The sequence below is a fragment of the Dysidea avara genome, chromosome 7, assembly GCF_963678975.1.
Source record: "Dysidea avara chromosome 7, odDysAvar1.4, whole genome shotgun sequence".
NCBI lineage: Eukaryota > Metazoa > Porifera > Demospongiae > Dictyoceratida > Dysideidae > Dysidea > Dysidea avara.
The window spans coordinates 25,309,742-25,330,336 of NC_089278.1; the positions used below are offsets into that span (position 1 = coordinate 25,309,742).

Here is a 20,595-nt window from a genome sequence, read left to right on the forward strand (position 1 = left end):
TGCTACGTAACGGGTTGAACATAGCTGACAACGAAGCATAATGGATACTTCACTTTTCAGACGATAATTGGGGCACGTGGTGCCATTTCAGATGCAGTATGCGTGGGCTCACCAGTCATAACCTTTATATATATATATATTTATTCTTGTTTTTACAAATTAATAAAAAGATAATACACGCTTAAACAGTGGGCATAATGATTATGTAAAAAAAGTTAACAAACAAGTACACAGGAAAATTTGGAATTTTCAACTAGAGTAGGGACCATAGCATATCGATAAAAAGTACAGAAACAAGTTGGAGTAGTCCATGATATTAAATCACAGTAAAACAATAAGAAGTGTTATATCCCTACTGTGAATTTCTGTTATGGTATCTTGAGCACAGTAGGGATATAACACTAAGTCTTCTTATAGTTTTACTGTGATTTAATATCATGGACTACCCAACTTATTTCAGTACTTTTTATCGATATGCTATGGTCCCTACTCTAGTTGAAAATTCCAAATTTTTCTGTGTACTTGTGTATAAATTGTTGTACTGTATATTGTGTGCACTTGTGCGTGTATGTTGTGTATTGTAATTGTATGTATGCTCCTGCATGGAAGAATGACTTTCAGCTGAATGTAAGAGCTTAAATAAAAATCAAATCTGATCCTTGTGGAATGTGATTTCTACTGTGACAAGTGTAACGGGCTGATTCAATGGAGCACTTAGGGGGGAGGGTTCCTGAGATTCTGTCTGAATTTTACATAGGAACACCAGAGTGGCCAGACTACCGTATTTTTATGTTTATAAATCGTTAAAAATATTTCGTCGAAGCTAGCATCTGACGAAAATTTATTACGTGAAAATTTTTTACCAACATAATATTTGAGAAGTTGAATGAATTCGGTTAACTGCTTTCTGGCCACCTGGATCGAGATTGCTGCGGTCTTTTAAAAACAAAAGCCTCCCTCATCCTAGGAGAGAAGGGAGCTGTCCGGTCTATTTTGCTGCACATTGGTAATGATGCCATCTGATTCCGTGATAGATAACTACTACAAGACACATTAAATGGAGTATATGTGCACAAATATGCAAGTTGATGAAATGAGCTTCTAGCTACAGCCATTTCACTCCAGTCCATTGCTTGACTTGTGACAGACAACTTCTGAATCTGGGGTGCAGCCTCCATGGAACAGAGACGCCACAATTCTGTTTTGCTGCTTGTCATTCTGCTTCTCCTGTATACAAAAAAGGCCTCAAAAAAGGCTGTATAGAATTAATAAAGTTACGTAATTTATTGTTAAAAAATTTTCGTCGCTTGAGGACACAGGTGAAAAATTTTTAACACGGAAATTTAACTCGTGAAAATTTCTCGCAGCTTATATTTATAGAGATACAGTATCTTATTTTGATAGCACAAACGTACAAAATAAATGGGAGCAGGGCGCTACAGTGTGCAATTGGAAACTTACATTGAACTTTGATGATCCTCAAAAGTGGAGCATGGGTATGTCTTTATAAAGGTCGAGAAACTCTAATAGAGCAGTCAGATGTGTTATTCAAAACTACGTTAATATAATTATAGTGGCAGAAAGGGGGGGCTAGGGGCTGAAACCTCCTCCTCTCAGAATGATATTTTTCCAAATTATCTTTGGGACTGAAAACCATGAAAAAGATTGATATACTCTAATAGAATGCTCAAATACTCTAATAGAGCAATCAAAGTACTGATAAAAATGTGCTCTAAAAATGAAAAAAAAATTGAGAATATAACCCTGACCTGTTCCTTTAAAAGTTGGTACAAAGTGTTTCCAGGTGTCCAATGACTGATATGTACTGCTTATAAATGCTGTATGTTTCTATCCCTGTAGTCAACAGCTAAAAAAGCTTTGCCTAAAGATGTTTTTACTGACTGCAATATAGTGCGAGATATCATAAACTTCCAAAAACAACATTCTCAGAGTTATGTTTTTCACAACTTTTGTTCAAAGAAACATAAAATCAGGGAACAGGTGTTCTGTACACTTTTTTCGTATTGTGTAACTTTTTATACAAATATTCTACTTTTAGAGCACCAAGTGCATTCTGTATTAGAAAATTGTTTTGGAGTTGTTTGAAAGTTTGGGTATGTCTCCCAACTATTTAGTAAACTTCAAACCAACTATAGTTGAAACAAAGATTTTACACTGTAAAACATTTTATCCTTAGAAAACATGATATTGCAGCATTTTTGAAAATACAGATTGTAAAAAAATCTGGGAAACCTTAAAAGCATGGCTCTGAAATTTATGCTATAAACAGTGTACACACACATTGTAGAATTTCCACTGTAACAGAATTTCAAAATTATAAAGTTAAAGGACTAAACCAAAAACTAGACTATAAATACCACGTAATTATAAATCAATTAGTATCATAGAGCTGTTCCATATTTGGAGCAACCAAAAAAAGTTGCATTACCTTATGAGTACATCCAAGAGTATATAATAGAGACCAAGAGTACGGTGTATTAGCCCATGATCAATTATTGCATAAAAATAACATGGATATTTTAGTAATTGTTCGTTTATGCGAAATGGTAATTCAAAATGCTTACATAGTAACGGGTCTTTCTTCACCAGTTTTCCATGTTATTCAACTAAGTGTTCAACAGTTATTGTACAAGGAAGGTGTAGTAAGGACCCAAGATAACTGCAGCTTGCTAAAACAAAGATTGCACAAACGAACGTGTTGCCACACCTTCAGGGAAACGCTTCGTAGTGCCAGAACTTCAACACTAGCCATTTCCCTTTAACACTATCATGTTTTCATTTGGTTTAGTGGCCGCATTAGGCTAAATACAGCAACCCGTAATGGCAAATATAAACGAACAATTACTGAAATATCCATGTTACTTCACGCAATCATTAATCACGGGGTAGTACACCCGTTCGATACTCTTGGTTACTATTATATGCTCTTGGTACATCATAGTCCTAAAGATATTTTGAAAAATATCTTGCAAATTTTCTGATGTTTTAGAGTTTATGATGTCATGCACTATAGCCTGTTTTTAAATACTTTGACAAAAAGTTGGTGTTTTAGTTGAAATGCTTCAGATTATACCAATTATGCACTCTTGATTATACCTACAAATTAATTCTAGTGAACTTTGAGACATCATGAAAGCTAAAATGGATACAACGTCTGGGACTACGCCACCCAGATCCCCTGCTTCCAAGGATTTTATACTCTGGTCAGCCCCTCTCACATCAACTACTTCCTGCACCACTGTTCATAACCGAACACAATTTTAAAATAGGAATTATATACTTGCAAAATTTAAAGAAGCAAAAATGTGAATATGTATTTGGTAACTACAATACCTGACCTGCTGACCACCATAATAATTGATATACTATCCATGAAATCATGAAATTTTGAAGCATTTTGTTATTTAAATCTCTCAGCAGCTGGCTACCAAACTACCAAATCTGGAAACCACCTCAGAAAATCCTGTATACAACTCTGTGACTGTGCTAGAATTTCTAGCACACAACAACTTGTTGAAGCACAATAAATTGTAAATATACTATGGGTTCTGCTGTGACAAACTGATTGTGCTGGCCAGGGGTGGATCCAGGATTTGGCAAGCGGGTGTACCAGGGTAATAGGCATATGGAGCAGGGGGTCTAGCTAAGGTACTTACATATATGTTTCAGGACTGAAATTTTTGATGTAGAGCAGTTTTGTACACAAACATGTAAATAATAGTAATGAATTATGCTAAGTGGTTTGTAATGATCAGAGTTGTAGGAATCAGTGGCAGTCATAAGTAATTAACCCTCGGGGCACTTTGGATAACTGTAATTGTCTTGTGTGGCTCTATACGTACCACTTTAACTGCTACATACTTCATTCATAGGTTAAAAACAAGGTGCCATTAGATGCATTTAACAAATGAAACATGTGGATTGTTCCGCAAGTGCTTTATTTAAAAGTTACCCATCCAAAAACAGCTTATAGCTGTAAAAAAAGTGCGCGTCCAAGTAAAGCAGAGTTAACTGCGACAAAAAGTAATGATATCATAATGCGGCCATGTGCGAGGTGTGCAAGTTGTAAAATTAATATTAGCTAATCAGATAATACAATGTTATTGTTAAAGTGTTAATGAGAACTATGTGATGCTGCTAGTTTTTAAGTGTGTGAGCATCTTCATAAATGCCACATAAATTTAATTCTCAATAAAGCAATGTGTATAGATTCTCTGATAGTAATAAATAGTTTGAGTTTGGCCACCTTTCTTTTGTTCGTAGCATTGCTGTATACAGGAAAGGCGGCCAAACTCAAACTATTTATTACTATCAGAGAATCTATACACATTGCTTTATTGAGAATTAAATTTATGTGGCATTTATGAAGATGCTCACACACTTAAAAACTAGCAGCATCACATAGTTCTCATTAACACTTTAACAATAACATTGTATTATCTGATTAGCTAATATTAATTTTACAACTTGCATACCTCGCACATGGCCACATTATGATATCATTACTTTTTGTCGCAGTTAACTCTGCTTTACTTGGACGCGCACTTTTTTTACAGCTATAAGCTGTTTTTGGATGGGATTTCAATACTTTTTGTTAGAATAAGCAATGCACTGTTGATAACAGTAGGTGAGTTTCCATGGTTTTGATAGAAACCCCAGATTACAGTGACAGAATATTAAAATATAACTGTAATTTTAGTGGCCAGGGCCGCCAACATTGGGGGTAACTGAGGTATTTTGCCCCCTACCACAGCCCGAAAGGGGCCACTTGAATACCTGTTTAAAGAAAGATCGATATACTCTAATAGAGCAGTCAGGATCTAGACCCTTCCTTGCCCCTGGGCCCCTCTTTAACTCTTTTCCCTGGGCCCTCTAATTTCTCTGGACGGCCCTGTTAGTGGCATGCAACTGCAGTCAACTAACACCCATTTTAACTAGTAAACCCTTAACAACACTTTGCCTTTCATCTTGTACTGCATTGAAACGATCAAGATACTCTATTAGAGCAGTCACAAAACAGCTGTAACACAACAATCAATATTTAGCATAGTTACAACTTCTGCTTAGCATCGGATTGTATAGTTCTAGCTACTTACAGACTTTACAATATAAAAATATGGCACTTGTAGAAATGTGACTGTTCTATTAGAGTATCTCGATCTACTTCAAGCATTGACTAATTCAAGTGAAGAAGCTACGCCCTTGCCAAGAGATCTTGTGAAATGAAATGAGAATAGTAAAGAAAGGCAAGTATGTACAGAGACAATAGAGGGGCGCGTAATTATGTCCTGTTGTAAATAAACGCCTTTAAAATTTATATTACTACTAAATAAACGCACCAGAATAGGCTTGTGTGGCTGTTGTCTCCAAGGTTGTCTCATTACTTGTCTTTTCGTGTTGAAGAGATTTAGTCACAATTGGTGAGTTTACTATACATGTATTTGTGTTGTAAAACTTAATTGTAAAAAGGCGATTAGCACATATGATAAACATGTATTTGTCACAGTAGAGTCTCTCACGAAGTCACGATTATTACGAGACATTGGACCAGGGTAAAAAATTTACTGCTATATTTAGAGGTTGTAGCGTTTGTATATCTTAGTATCTTAATAAATAATCCCCCATGATCACTAATCACTAATAGTACAGTGAAAACTGGTCATTATTCAGGCCGTAGGGACAAAATTTTCTGACCTTGCCTTTTAAAGAGGTGGCTGCATTATGCGGCCTTAAAAAAAGGTAAGAAGCATGCTGTTCTAACTGGTTATAGAGATGGATTTAGTGTATGACAGCGTATGAGACAGTGAGTGCTGGCAGCAAGGGGGCAGCCAATCTGTTAGAGCACCAAAAGCACTGCTTCAGACATAGGCAGTTGACTGTCAGCCCCAAGTGTAAAAAGTTTCACTATTGGTCCTTATAAGCTCCTGATGAAGAAAGTGATGAAGTCATTATCCATAGGATATATTTTTCAGAGTATCCATTTCAGTTCTACAATATAGTAGCCAAGCATAAGATGAACATAACACAGCATTCCAGTAGTTTAGTGGTGACCACAACACTGCCTGAGTTAAACTGTGGTGAGATTTGAGACTACCAGAAGCCCTGGAATGTCTTCAACACATGAAATACCAAATATCTAATGCCTGGCTTTCATCCACAGTGGACCTGTCTTGGTGGCCACTTGTACAGAAGGGAAACAGCTGCCACACAGTCTTGCGAGCAAAACAGCTAGTTGCCACACCCCTTAATTATCAATTTGTAAAATCTTTAGCAAAATTGTGTGTGCGAGCAAGTGCGATGTGGCAGTGCCGTGTATATGGTTTCTGCCTAGCAGTGACACATCACGAGTATTGAAGTCACAATGCGTTACTGTATCATCCATCTAAATACAATCTCTGAATGTGTCATTTTGTGTAGAGAGTAATCTTCCACAAGAAGTGACCTGCAGGTTTCAGTGTATATTGTTAACCATTAATATTGTTCACAATATTGTGAACTGTATGTACAGTGAAACCTCACTTAGTGGCTACCTCTTTAATAAGACCACCTTATTATATTGGCCACCTCTAGTAGGTCCCAAATATAGCTAAGCATTACTTATGACCTCATTAATAAGGCCACCTTGTTATTCAGGCCAAATTTTTTGGTCCCACAGCTGGCCATATTAATGAGGTTTCATTGTACTTATGTGAATTTTTATTTTTTGTAACTTTTCTTCAGGTTTACTGATGGGCACTATGAAGCATTGTTGACTGGTACGTGTATAATGTGGTGACTTGGAATGCTAAAACAGTACGTAGCATGTCTTGTATGTACATGTAATGTGTTGTAATGTGTCCACACATCCACACATCTTAGAAATAAATATAATTGTATTCTCTATAAATAGTCAGTTCCATTGTGCCACTGGGTCATAAGTTGGTTGAGTATGGATCATCCAGGACACTTGAGTCACATTTTGTCCTGGCCAAGTGGATCTCATCCACTGACAGAATATACAGGATCAGATCACGTGTATAAATTACGGTGGAACTTGTTTATTGCCACCTTCACTCATTCAGCAGGTAGTAGTGTATAAATTCTCAATTGTAATTGGCTTTTCAAGAGTGGTTGTCTTTCTATACTAGTGGCCATTAAGACAGGTTGTACTGATAGAGTGTACATACTAGAGATGCAACAATATCCTCCACTTAGTGTCGTTTGATAGTGATGCAATGGAGACTATGTATTATTGCATTTAAATACTATACTATTATATTGCATCTCTAGCACGTATTTATAACAGGAATGTTTGTTAACTGTTTAGACATACTGGAGCCACACCTACTCATCTGGATTCTACAAATGGAGTCATACCAACTTGTTGTCATCATACTTACTCGTTACTCCCATTGTGTTTGGATGAATATACATGCCGTCATGTGAGACTTGCTACCATGGCGGGCCACTGGAAAACATTTGCATAGCAGTTATATTACAGTCATTATTGTACAATTCTTACATTATTGTTGTGAAAAGTGTTTGGTATTCATGTGTCTCCTCTGTATGTTGTAATTACATGTGTAATTGTGTGTGGGGGTGCTATAAAATGCAATAATGTATGGTGACAATTGTATTAGGCGATTTTGCACACTTCCTTTTAAGCTAGCTACATGTGCTAATTACTCACAGCTTGTGTCAACAACTGGTAACCGCAGTTGTACTCTTGTGTCATTCTTTAAGCCGCGCCCTTAGAGGACAAATTATGTGGGGGCGACTAATTTCAAAACGAAGGATGGTATGTAGCACCATAGGTTATATCTATGGACTATAATCTATGGCAGCACACTTCTTGTTGGCTATATGTACTGATTAACTACATAGAGCGCCAGTTCATCAATACCCAGTGAGGCAGTGACCGCAGTTGTGCTCTGCGTCATTCTTTAAATTCCGAGTAAAATTCTTAGAGAGCAAATGACGTGGGGGCGACTAAATTCAAATTTCAAACTAGCCATTCTCGAAAACAAATGTTTCAATCTGAACGAAACTTTTAGAACAGTTTAAAGACACATTGCCCTACATGCCAAGCGAGTATTGTGGAAAACAACAATCTGGGATTTGTATTTGGCCTCTAGGTCGACTGAGGACGACTGAAACTTCGTTTGGTGCTGAAATCACGACTGTAGGGTAATCATGTATGGTGTAATCGATGATGTGAATCTTGAGGTGATTGAGTGAATACTGAAGCGATAACAGGGCGATCAATGTTCGGAATGCACAAAGGAACGCAAGGCATACACCTGCGGTTGCGTCTAACCGCATGCGATAAAAAAAAAAAAAAAAATGAACCTTCCCCTTTGATGTCGGCAACCTCGATCACGAAACAATCGGCATGGATTTGCTTCACTGCTTGTGTGGTAGTTACTAGTGACATGATGAGTTCAGCTCCAGAGTTTCAGAGGGATAGCGTAGGTGACGGGTGGATTACAGGAAGGCCGAATTTGACAACGTTCGTTTTTGTAAAATCCTCACGTAGTGGTCGCGTCATTTATTGTTTGCGGCGCGCGTTTCTGCTTTACTGGCCGCGCGACTCACTACCGTGAGTCTTGATGGCAATATTTACTGTTTGTCTTGGCCTTCCTTGCTTCTTGATGAACACTTGTAGCAGTAAATTCTTTCCAACCATAATAGTGTATTACATCTAGCAATACTCCACTGATACAAACATGGGATCGACAAACTCAACAAAACCAGGGACAAGATTTTAAGTGAGATTTCAAGATTTCCATAATATCTTAATTATTGTTAACTTGTCTAGATTTTACCAGCGATCTATGACATTTCAGGCCAGGCTTCTTGTAGATCCCTCGGATTTAGACCAGAAACTTCTTGGCTCTTTAAATTAAGGAGCCTTCATGTATCACATGGTCGGTAACCCTATATGGTAACAGTAGAGTGCACTATACTATACAAGGGTAGAGCCTGATGGGACTAAGGTCACACAAAGACTAAGGTACTATGCTATTCGCTGCTACTTGTTTTGTGCAAATTGGAGCCAAAGCTACTGTAAGTTGATCATTAGGTACACGTTACATTTTTATGTGTACCTGGTTTATGTGCTAATCGAGGTGATAATTGTGACCCTGCTTTACTGAGAAACAGGACACAGCAGCAGAGCCGATCCATGTGTTATCATCTGGCACTATGGATCTGGAGATAGTCCATATTTTATTCAATTTCCTCGAGGGTTTTGCACAGTAGTGCTTCATTCAGTTAATTGTCATATAGAATGGCATACAAAGGAACATGTGCATTTTGTCTGCAGAATTCCTAGCTGGTTATTAGTGGCTAAATGTGCCCATGGTATGGTGCTGCAGATGCCAGTTTTTCATACAACACTCAGCAACTGTTGAGGATTCTTAATAGTGTTACAAGCAGTAACTGTTCTATTAGAGTATCTTGAAAGAGGGGATCAAATTAATATCTCAGGGATAAAACTACTAAAAAAATGCTAAGCATCAAAATAGAACAGTGAACTACTCTAATAAAACATCCATCATTAAAACTATAAAGAACAAAGACCAACTCCTAGACCCATTGAACTTCAACTTTGAACTCAAACCATACTGCAGCATTTATGCTGTGCCCTTTGTAAGTTACATATGAAAGCTAGTTACCACTGCTGGGAAAGTAATAATAATTTCACTTTAATAGCTAAGTGGCTCACAATGTTCAATAAAGCCAAAATTATTGCTAAATATGATCTCAGAAAGCTAAAGTTTTCTGTGAAAGCATACCATCAGACCTCAATCGCACACTACTACTTTGTATCAACCAGCTGCCACTTTTCTTATCTCCCACTATAGATACCCCTAGCTTAGCACCCCCTTTTGGAAATCCTAGGACTGCCTCTGTTGAGAGGTATGTACGTATGCATGCAAGGTCCAAGTACTAAACAGTGATGATGTAAATTTAAACAGTTTCCTTTCCATGTAATACATTTCTCCATTTTTAAGTTAGCTGCATGGAGATTATCATTCAATGGCTTTCATTCAACTGAACCAGCATAAGGTTATGTTATTATCTAATTCAACATGACTACAAAAAAGTAACTAAACATGCTATGTAGAATGTTAAAAAATAGCAGCAAAACTTGACCAGTTGAAGGTAGAAATGATGAAGTAACAGTATTACTAGTTACTTTCGTAAATCAGAAATATATAATGTCAATGTAATAGTTTTTGAAATGTGTATCTACATAGTAATATGTAAGTACCCCATGTGCAGATACAAATATAAAGAGTAGCCAAGTGGCTTTGTCTCAAGAATTTGCACATGACAATATGATAGGCAAACTATAAAACAGATACTTCTGCTCATACATAATTAATTTATGATTCCAAGTGGTTTTTCAAGTTGCACTTCCTCAGCAGTACATATAATTAACGAATTATGAACTATGAATTATGAAATACAGTAATTATAATTAATGAATTATGAAATTACTGCAACTGTATTGATGTATTACCGTGTGTCGTGCGGCCCAAGAAGCCAGCACACAACACCCATGAGTATATTGACAGGAAGAACGAAAACACAATTTTCGCACCTCCTTAGCTCTGTGCTGCCTTGATGAAACAAGAGATTTATGCTGTGGACACGCCCTCCAACTTCAGCACTCAACATTCCAATTTTGAGCGAAATCGCTTCAAGCATTCCTGAGATATGCGACTTCAAAAATTGGCTTAGTTTCTTCGGTTTTTTTTTCTTATTTTTCTTCCTCTTTGTGCACACTTACAAAAACTGCTATAAAACGCGAACGCCATATCCGACTGCCTTGAAATTTGGAAATTTGGCACACAGAAGGGGGGTATAAAGGCGCATCTCGGTACCAACTTTGGCTGGAATACGATTAACAGGCAAAGAGTTATGAGCGATTATTCACGAAAAATAACAACAATATGTTGTCACGCCTACAGGGTAAACCGCGTATGGGAAGAAGCTGAAAATCAGCGGGGGAATAGGTTAACTATTGAACCTCAAACCTTTTGTGGTTTGAAAGAAATCGAGCTAAAAACCATGAAGATACAACGAAAAAACCAACAGTGTGTAACAATTACACAATCGAGATTAGATAATAAAAAACGACTACTTGCCACGCCTACCAAATAACCCGCTTGAGGTAATGCTTTGAAAATCGCTGTACAGATGGAGTAATCATCTTAGAAAGGCTCTTCAATGGTGTAGAAGAATCAGACTTAAAGCCACAGAGTTATAACATGAAATCCAACTTGGTGTAGCAAGTGCGAGATCGAGATACTCTAATAGAGCAGTCATCCTAATAGAGCAGTCACCCTGAAGAGAATTCAAGAGATCAGCTAGAAACAAGTAACCTGTATAGAGATCAGCTACAAACAAGTCACACTGTAGAGAGATCAGCTACAAACAATTCACCCTGTAGAGAGATCAGCTAGAAGAAGTTACCTTGTAGGGAGTTCAACTACGGAAAGAGACAGTTCAACTAGAAGAAATCACCTTGTAAAGTTCAGCTACAAAGAGACCACCATGTAGAGAATTCAGCTACAAACAAATCTCCTGTAGAGAGATCAGCTAGAAGAAGTTACCTTGTAGAGAGTTCAGCTACAAAGAAACCATCATGTAGAGAGTTCAGCTACAAACAAATCTCCTGTAGAGAGATCAGCTAGAAGAAGTTACCTTGTAGAGAGTACAGCTACAAAGAAACCATCATAATTATAAAGAGTTCAGCTGCGAACAAATCACCTGTAGAGAGTCCAGCTACAAACAAATCTCCCTGTAGAGAGATCAGTTAGAAGAAGTTACCTTGTAGAGAGTTCAGGTACAAACAATTCACCCTGTTCAGAGACCAGTTAGAAGAAGTTTTCTTGTAGAGAGTTCAGCTACAAACAAATCACCCTGTAGAAAAATCAGCTAGAATAAGTTACCTTGTAGAGAGTTCAGTTACAAAGAAACCACCATGTAGAGAATTCAGCTAAAAACTAGTGACCCTGTAGAGACATCAGCTAGAAGAAGTTACCTTGTAGAGAGTTCAGCTGCAAACAAATCACCTGTAGAGAGTTCAGCTACAAATGTAGAGAGATCAGCTAGAAGAAGTTACCTTGTAGAGAGTACAGCTACAAAGAAACCATCATAATTATAAAGAGTTCAGCTGCGAACAAATCACCTGTAGAGAGTCCAGCTACAAACAAATCTCCCTGTAGAGAGATCAGCTAGAAGAAGTTACCTTGTAGAGAGTTCAGGTACAAACAATTCACCCTGTTCAGAGACCAGTTAGAAGAAGTTTTCTTGTAGAGAGTTCAGCTACAAACAAATCACCCTGTAGAAAGATCAGCTAGAATAAGTTACCTTGTAGAGAGTTCAGTTACAAAGAAACCACCATGTAGAGAATTCAGCTAAAAACTAGTGACCCTGTAGAGACATCAGCTAGAAGAAGTTACCTTGTAGAGAGTTCAGCTGCAAACAAATCACCTGTAGAGAGTTCAGCTACAAATGTAGAGAGATCAGCTAGAAGAAGTTACCTTGTAGAGAGTTCAGTTACAAACAAATCACCGTGTAGAGAGATCAACAGCTAGAAGAAGTCGCCTTGTAGTTACAAAGAAACCACCATGTATAGAGTTCAACTGCAAACTAATCACCCTGTAGAGAGTTCAGCTGGAAACAATTCACCCCAGCTAGAAACAAGTGATCCTGTAGAGAGATCAGCTAGAAGAAGTTACTTTGTAGAGAGTTCAACTGCAAACAAATCACCCTGTAGAGAGATCAGCTAGAAGTTACCTTGTAGAGAGTTCAACTGCAAACAAATCACCCTGTAGAGAGATCAGCTAGAAGAAGTTACCTTGTAGAGAGTTCAGCTACAAACAATTCACCCTGTACAGAGATCACCTAGAAGAAGTTACCTTGTAGAGAGTTCAGCTACAAATAATTTCTACAAACAGGTGACCCTGTAGAGAAATCAGCTAGAAGAAGTTACCCTGTGGAGAGTTCAGCTACAACGAAACCATCATGTAGAGAGTTCAGCTACAAACAAATCACCCTGTAGAGAGATCAGCTAGAAGACATTACCTTGTGGAGAGTTCAGCTACAAAGAAACCACCATGTAGAGAGTTCAGCTGCAAACAAATCACCTGTTGAGAGTTCAGCTACAAACAAATCACCCTGTAGAGAGATCAGCTAGAAGACATTACCTTGTGGAGAGTTCAGCTACAAAGAAACCACCATGTAGAGAGTTCAGCTGCAAACAAATCACCTGTTGAGAGTTCAGCTACAAACAAATTACTGTGTAGAGAGATCAGCTAGAAGAAGTCGCCTTGTAGAGAGTTCAGTTACAAAGAAACTACCATGTATAGAGTTCAGCTGCAAACTAGTCACCCTGTGGAGAGTTCAGCTAGAAACAATTCACCCTGTAGAGAGATCAGCTAGAAGCAAGTGATCCTGTAGAGAGATCAGCTAGAAGAAGTTACCTTGTAGAGAGTTCAATTGCAAACAAATCACCCTGTAGAGAGATCAGCTAGAAGAAGTTACCTTGTAGATAGTTCAGCTACAAACAATTCACCCTGTACAGATATCAGCTAGAAGAAGTCACCTTGTAGAGTGTTCAGTTACAAAGAAACCACCATGTAGAGTTCTGTAATAAATATATGTATTATATATATATATAATTTGTACAATTTTACTGATAAATCAGAAATATTTAAAGTATTTAACATCTGCTTCATCTTTTCTCTTTCCTGTGGTGAAGAAAAAAAGATAGGTTAAAAAGCCCCAAAAGCTGGCCATAGGCCGGCTTTGGGGTATGCAAATACAAAAAGAAGTGAAATCTAATCTAAAACAGCCAAGCTGTAAAAAAAAGAGTGCGGCCCTCAAAAAGGCTATGGTGAAAAAAGATGTGAAATCCAAGGTGGCGGCTAAGAAATGGCTGTGATGGTAGGTTAATGGTAAAAATTTTAATAACAACAATTCAGGTGAATTTTGTGCCAAGACCAAGCAGCACCAAATTCACCTGAATTTTCGTTATTAAAATTTTTACCATTAACCTACCATCACAGCCATTTCTTGGCCGCCACCTTGGATTTCACATCTTTTTTCACCATAGCCTTTTTGAGGGCCGCACTCTTTTTTTACAGCTTGGCTGTTTTGGATTAGATATATTATTACAAGACAAATGTTTAGATGTATGATTTTCTTCAACATTTAATTTATCAAAGCTAATGATGTGTGAATTTTCCAACTTTTCCTTGCATCAATCTTTCCTGTTGGATCAACTTGTTTCTTGTGTATTTTGAGTGTGTTTTATTGTACATATTTGAAAACATATTTTGCAAATGTAATGTTTTGAACCAGTTGCACACTCACAGCTGGCCACGGTGGGTTTCCTAAAGTTGGTTCCAAAAAGTATGTGTGTGATTTATCTATGTCTGTCCTCACCAGTGTTGTGCAGCAAAAAAGCCTTATGTTAAAAGTAGTTAGTGCAAGCACTTTATAGACCCAGTATTAAATTTGCAGGCAGGTAAGTTTTTTTTTTACTCTTCAGGAATTACTAACTTGGTGCCATTTCAAAATACAGCTGAAATTGGTTTTTGAACATGGTGTAAACAGCTTTCTTATTAGGCTGTATGGGTGCTGCAACAACTGAATAACAACAGCATGGGCCTTGTAGCTACCAGAAATTATGTACTGTTCAATTCAAAAGAGAACATGTAGTTCTTGCTGACACAAACAAGGGCACACTCAAAGCTGTTTCAAGAACAACACCATAGAAACAGTTAAGAAAATAGTTCTGAGCATTATTTGTGGTTTAAAGTGGTTTATTCCCGTTACAGTTTACTTCAAACAAAAAAGTAATGATTAACAAATTATTCTACAGTGCAGTAGTACTGTAAATTAGAGATCATGACGGTTTGCAGTTTCTCACAAAAACTATTGACCAGAACTAGCCTCACAATACTACTGAAATACTTTTCACTTTTGTATGCGTAACATTTCTGAGAAGGTATAAATTCATCCAGATGAATTCGATTTGCACAGACATGACTGAATAGTGAGAATGCCATCCAGCTTATCAAAAACTCACCATCATTGTCCAGTATGGTGACTGCTGCTTCACCAAGTTCACCGATTGTCACATTATTGGGTAATGATGATGGATTTATGATGAGGATGAAAGTTTCAGTTACTTCTAAGATGTCATCATCGATTAAGGAGATATTGAAGATTGCTTCTGTCAATCCAGCAGGAAACACAATTAAGTGTGGTCCACTACAGTAATCCTCATTTGTACCTGTAAGGAAAACCAATAGGAGTAAGCTTTAGATCCCCATTCAGATCAGAGATGCACAATACAGCCCATGTTGTGTATCACATATCAACGCAAGTATACTGTTTGATATGATACAGTATCACGATATCAAATTAACATGATTATCACTATGTAGAATTACAAGCAATACAGTACTTGCATTGTAACAAAAAAATGCATAACTAGCTAGTCTAAACAACTGCAGTTCTGCAGTAACACATGTGTAATGATGCATGCAGTTGAGCAGTAATCAAGGATTCCTATACATTTACTTTAAAGGGGCACTTTAAAAGAGCAATTGCTGACTGCTTTATTAGATTATTTCGAGATATGGTTTCTGACCAGTTTTAGTATTGTATCATGATAGTATTGAAAAATATATTAATGTGTATTACAAGTACAGAAGAGTGTGCTTAATTAATCACTGCTGAATCATGATACACTGAATAAGTTAATGCCGCACCTATAGCTTCTCTATCAATAGTGTCTACTCGTATAGTGATATTAGTTGATGCCGGATTACTCAGAACCAGCATCGGTTGTACCCATCCATCATTTTCTCGGATATTGTAGTTTGACTTGCTGAAGTTAACAGTGATTGCTAGAAAGTTTACCATTGTCACACATGTATACAAACTGTTAAACAGATATGTGTGGTTTACACTTACCATTGTTATCCACTATTATCACTGTTGCATTACTGCCACTACCCACTGTGATGCTAGTAGGCAGTGACAATGGATTAATACTCAGCCAAAACTCTTCATCTGTTTCCAATATTATGTCATCTTTTATGGAAATGTTGAAGAAAGCTCTGATATCTCCACTTGACAATGTAATGTTGTATGGTCCTGGACTATAATCATTGTCGGTACCTGTACATGTGTTTACAACAAATGCATATGATTGATTTCTTCTTGAAGCACCACAGAATACCTTCACTGCTGGCACTGACATCATTACTATTAACTTGAAGTGTGATGTCAACAGATGATGGATTACTGATAAGTAGAGTGATCTGTACTAATCCATTTGATTCTCGACTAAAATACAAGGAGCGACTAAAGCTAACTGTGACATCTATGAAAACAGATTTTGGAGAGAAAAAATGACAATCATGTAATCTGCATTAAGCCAACACACTTACCATCATTGTCCACAATAGTAATGATGACATGGTTAGGACTACCATTTTTCACGTCATCGGGATGTGAATTGGAAGTTAGGCTGATGTTAAATGTCTCAGCTTCTTCCAGTATGATATCATTGCATAATGGAATATCCACAGATGTCACAGTTAAGCCGGCTGAAAATGTGCCATTGTAAACACCATTTAAGAAATCACTTTCACTGTCAAACTCAGTACATCCACTATTATTCACACCACTAGCAGTGATGTCATTTGTCATCACATATACAATAATTTCAAATACTGCTGGGTTGCTGAGCATTAGCAAAACTTGTGCTGCTCCACTACCCTCATCAACACCATATACAGCTTGAGAAATGTTCACTGTAATAGCTACAGAAATAGCAAATTTCAACACTACAACAAAATCCATGAATACACCACATGCACATTCATATTGTGTGTAGAGCATTGAGCTGCTCCAATAGAGCAATGAAAATTCACTAGTTAATACGTAGATGAGACTGGGTGGTGCAAACGTTTTGTGCATTATGCAGACTCATCATCATTGTCCCGTATGCAAATTGGCACTTGACAAACACTTACCGTCATTATCAACAATGGTGATGGTGGCATTATCAGGACTTCCGTTTGTCACATTATCAAGATGTGAATTTGAAACAATGCTAATGCTAAATTTCTCGTCCTCCTCAAGCACAATATCATTGCAAATTGGAATATCCACAAATATGACAGTTACCATGACGGGGAATGTACCAGTGTATACTCCGTGCAGGTAATCATTTTCACTGTCAACCTCCGAGCATTGGCTGTTGTTCACACCAGTTGCGGTGATGTTGTTTGTCATCACGTACACGGTAATATCAAATGCTGATGGGTTGCTGAGCATTAGTTCCACTTGTGCTGCTCCACTACCCTCGTCCACTTCCTCATCAAAACTGTATTCCACTTGACTGAAGTTCACTGTGACAGCTAATTAAAATTGAAAGGAACCGCATTGATTATAGTCGTCAGTTTACATATGAATACCGTAGCAACCTCACTCGATTACAAGGGCCGAATTTCACACACTATTAATATACAATCCAACTGCAATATGTCTAAGACACCCAAATCCCTCAGTTGGTTTAAATATAAGTTATTATTATTATTATTGCAGTTCGGAGTATAGTTTCCTGTACACCACTGACTTTCCGTAACTTCAGTGGTGGCAAGGTTTTAAAAGCCTTCTTATACCTGACAACGGGACCCTGAACAAACTGACGTTCATTAAACAATGACAACGGCAATAACAAACACTTACGATCATTATCCACAATAGTTACGGTGACACTGTCAGGACTACCATTTGTCACATTATCAGGAATGGAATTAGAAACAATGGTGAGACTAAATGTCTCGTCCTCTTCCAGCACACTGTCATCACATATCGTTATATCCACAAGTTGCAAAGTTACATTAGCTGGAAATGTGACACTGTACACTCCGTACATGTAATCATCTGTGCCATCGGATTCCAAACATTCGCTGCTGTTCACACCAGTGGCGGTGATGTTGTTCGACATCACATACACGACAATATCGAATAATGATGGATTGCTAAACATCAGTTCAACTTGGACGTTTCCACTACCCTCGCCAAAGCTATACTGTGCTTGAGTGAAGTTCACTGTGATGGCTACAGGAAAAGAGGAAATTGGACACAAAGACTGACCAATGTATCACACACAGAAAGGAACACATCACATGCACTCATTTTGTGTGTCGAGAACATTGAACTACTCTAATAGAACAATCGAAATTAATATACACAATAGGCTTCATATGTAAGAAGGGGGGGTTGTGAAAGCGAACGTTATGTGCATTACTCAGACTCACCATCATTATCCCGTATGATCACTGCTGCATTCCCAGGTTCACCACTTGTCACATTACTGGGTAGTGACGAGAAGTTTATAACGACCTCGAATGCTTCAGTTTCTTCTAAGACGTCATCATCCATTATGACAATATTGAACACTGATTCTGTCGTTCCAGCAGGAAACAAGATGAAGTACGGTCCACTAAAGTAGTCCTGGTCCATACCTACAAAACAAACCAAAAGTGAATTTATTGGGAGCGCTGTGATCGATCGACTGTGGGCATGTGTGAGCTTCAATCTCTCACCAGTTGCTTCTCTATCGATGGTGTCTACACGGATAGTGATATCACTTGATGAAGGGTTACTCAGAACCAGCATCGGTTGGACCAGTCCGTCATTTTCATTAGCGCCGTAGTTTGACTGGCTGAAGTTAACCGTAATGACTAGAAAATTTGCCAAGGGCACACATGTAACAAATGACATGTTATAATCAATGCTTACCATTGTTGTCCACTATGATCACGGTCGTGTTTCCTTCACTGCCCACTGTGACGCCATCGGGCAGTGACGATGGATCAATGCTCAGCAAAAACTCTTCTTTAGTTTCCAATATGTCGTCATCTGTTATGGAAAGGTTGAAGGAAACGCTGATATCTCCACTTGGAATAGTGAGCATGTATGGTCCTGGACTATAATCATTGTCCGTACCTGTAAAAACAGAACAAGCACAGTACATAATATGATTGTGCAAGCACAGAATACCTTCACTGCTGGCACTGGAATCGTCACTCCTGACAAGAAGTGAGATATCGACAGAGGATGGGTTGCTGATGAGTACATCAATCTGTGCATGTCCATCCGTTTCACGACCAAAGTACAACGACTGACTAAAGCTCACGGTGATGTCTATGATAACAAATCGAAATAAAATTAATCGTCACAGTCACAGGTAATTTGCACTGTACAAACACTTACCATCATTATCAACGATGGTGACGTTGACATGATCAGGACTGCCGTTTGTAACATTATCAAGATGTGAATTGGAAACAATGCTAATGCTAAATGTCTCATCCTCCTCAAGCACAATGTCATTGCAAATCGGAATATCCACAAATATGACAGTTACCCTGGCCGGGAATGTACTAGTGTATACTCCGTCTAGGTAATCAGTTTCACTGTCAACCTCCGAACATTGGGTGTTGTTCACACCAGTTGCGGTGATGTTGTTGGTCATCACGTACACAGTAATATCAAATGCTGATGGGTTGCTGAGCATTAGTTCCACTTGTGCTACTCCACTACCCTCGTCCACACCCTCATCAAAACTGTATTCCACTTGACTGAAGTTCACTGTGACAGCTATTTAAAAGGAACCGCATTCATGTAGTCGTCATTTTACATATGAAAGCCGTAACAACAACACTCGATTACATGGATCCAGCTTTACACACCGTTAATATAGAACACCACTGCAGCATGCCTAAGCCACCCAAATCCCTAAGTTGATGTTGATTTAAGCTATGATTGTTATATTGCAGCTCGGGGCTTCCTTTACATCACTGACTTCCCCTAATTTCAGCAGTGGCAAACTTTCAAAAGCCCTCTTGAACTTGACAACGGTATACCAACAAAAGTACAAACATGCAGACGTTTACTACAACAATGACAACAGCAGCAACAAACACTTACCATCATTATCAACAATGGTTACGGTGGCACTGTCAGGACTACCATTTGTCACATTGTCAGGAATGGAATTAGAAACAATGGTAAGACTAAATGTCTCGTCCTCTTCCAGGGAACTGTCATCACATATCGTTATATCCACAAACTGCAAAGTCACTTTAGCTGGAAATGTGACACCGTACACTCCATACAGGTAATCATCTGTGCCGTCGGATTCCAAACATTCACTGCCATTCACACCAGTGGCATTGATGTCATCCGACATCACATACACGACAATGTCGAATGATGATGGGTTACTGAACATTAGTTCAACTTGGGCATTTCCCCTACCCTCTCCAAAGCTGTATCGTGCTTGACTGAAGTTCACTGTGATGGCTACAGAAAAGACGAACACCACCAATGACCAAAAATTAATCAATGAAAGGAACACACCACATGCACACTCATATTGTGTGTAGAGCATTGAGCTACTCCTCTAATAGAGCAATGAAAATTCACTAGTTAATACGTAGATGAGACTGGGTGGTGCAAACGTTTTGTGCATTATACAGACTTACA

The 20,595-nt window shown here is 38.1% G+C and overlaps 1 protein-coding gene and 1 long non-coding RNA gene across 2 annotated transcripts in view; one reads left to right on the forward strand and one right to left on the reverse strand.

The window, feature by feature from the left end:
- Nucleotides 1–20,595, reverse strand: part of LOC136261116 (adhesion G-protein coupled receptor V1-like) — a 107,250-nt gene that overhangs the window by 77,065 nt on the left and 9,590 nt on the right. The window contains exons 24-36 of the mRNA XM_066055085.1: nucleotides 20,038–20,412; nucleotides 19,321–19,707; nucleotides 19,108–19,251; nucleotides 18,847–19,053; nucleotides 18,651–18,788; nucleotides 18,363–18,569; nucleotides 17,788–18,162; nucleotides 17,070–17,456; nucleotides 16,482–16,856; nucleotides 16,271–16,414; nucleotides 16,003–16,209; nucleotides 15,798–15,935; nucleotides 15,110–15,316 (exon numbers count right to left, since the gene is read on the reverse strand). Coding sequence (XP_065911157.1) covers nucleotides 15,110–15,316; nucleotides 15,798–15,935; nucleotides 16,003–16,209; nucleotides 16,271–16,414; nucleotides 16,482–16,856; nucleotides 17,070–17,456; nucleotides 17,788–18,162; nucleotides 18,363–18,569; nucleotides 18,651–18,788; nucleotides 18,847–19,053; nucleotides 19,108–19,251; nucleotides 19,321–19,707; nucleotides 20,038–20,412 — 3,291 coding nt within the window. The remainder of the gene's footprint in view (nucleotides 1–15,109; nucleotides 15,317–15,797; nucleotides 15,936–16,002; nucleotides 16,210–16,270; nucleotides 16,415–16,481; nucleotides 16,857–17,069; nucleotides 17,457–17,787; nucleotides 18,163–18,362; nucleotides 18,570–18,650; nucleotides 18,789–18,846; nucleotides 19,054–19,107; nucleotides 19,252–19,320; nucleotides 19,708–20,037; nucleotides 20,413–20,595) is intronic.
- On the forward strand, nucleotides 5,269–7,850 carry LOC136261726 (uncharacterized). The gene is made up of 3 exons (XR_010704001.1): nucleotides 5,269–5,441; nucleotides 6,742–6,813; nucleotides 7,328–7,850. It is a non-coding gene; the product is annotated as an uncharacterized lncRNA (long non-coding RNA).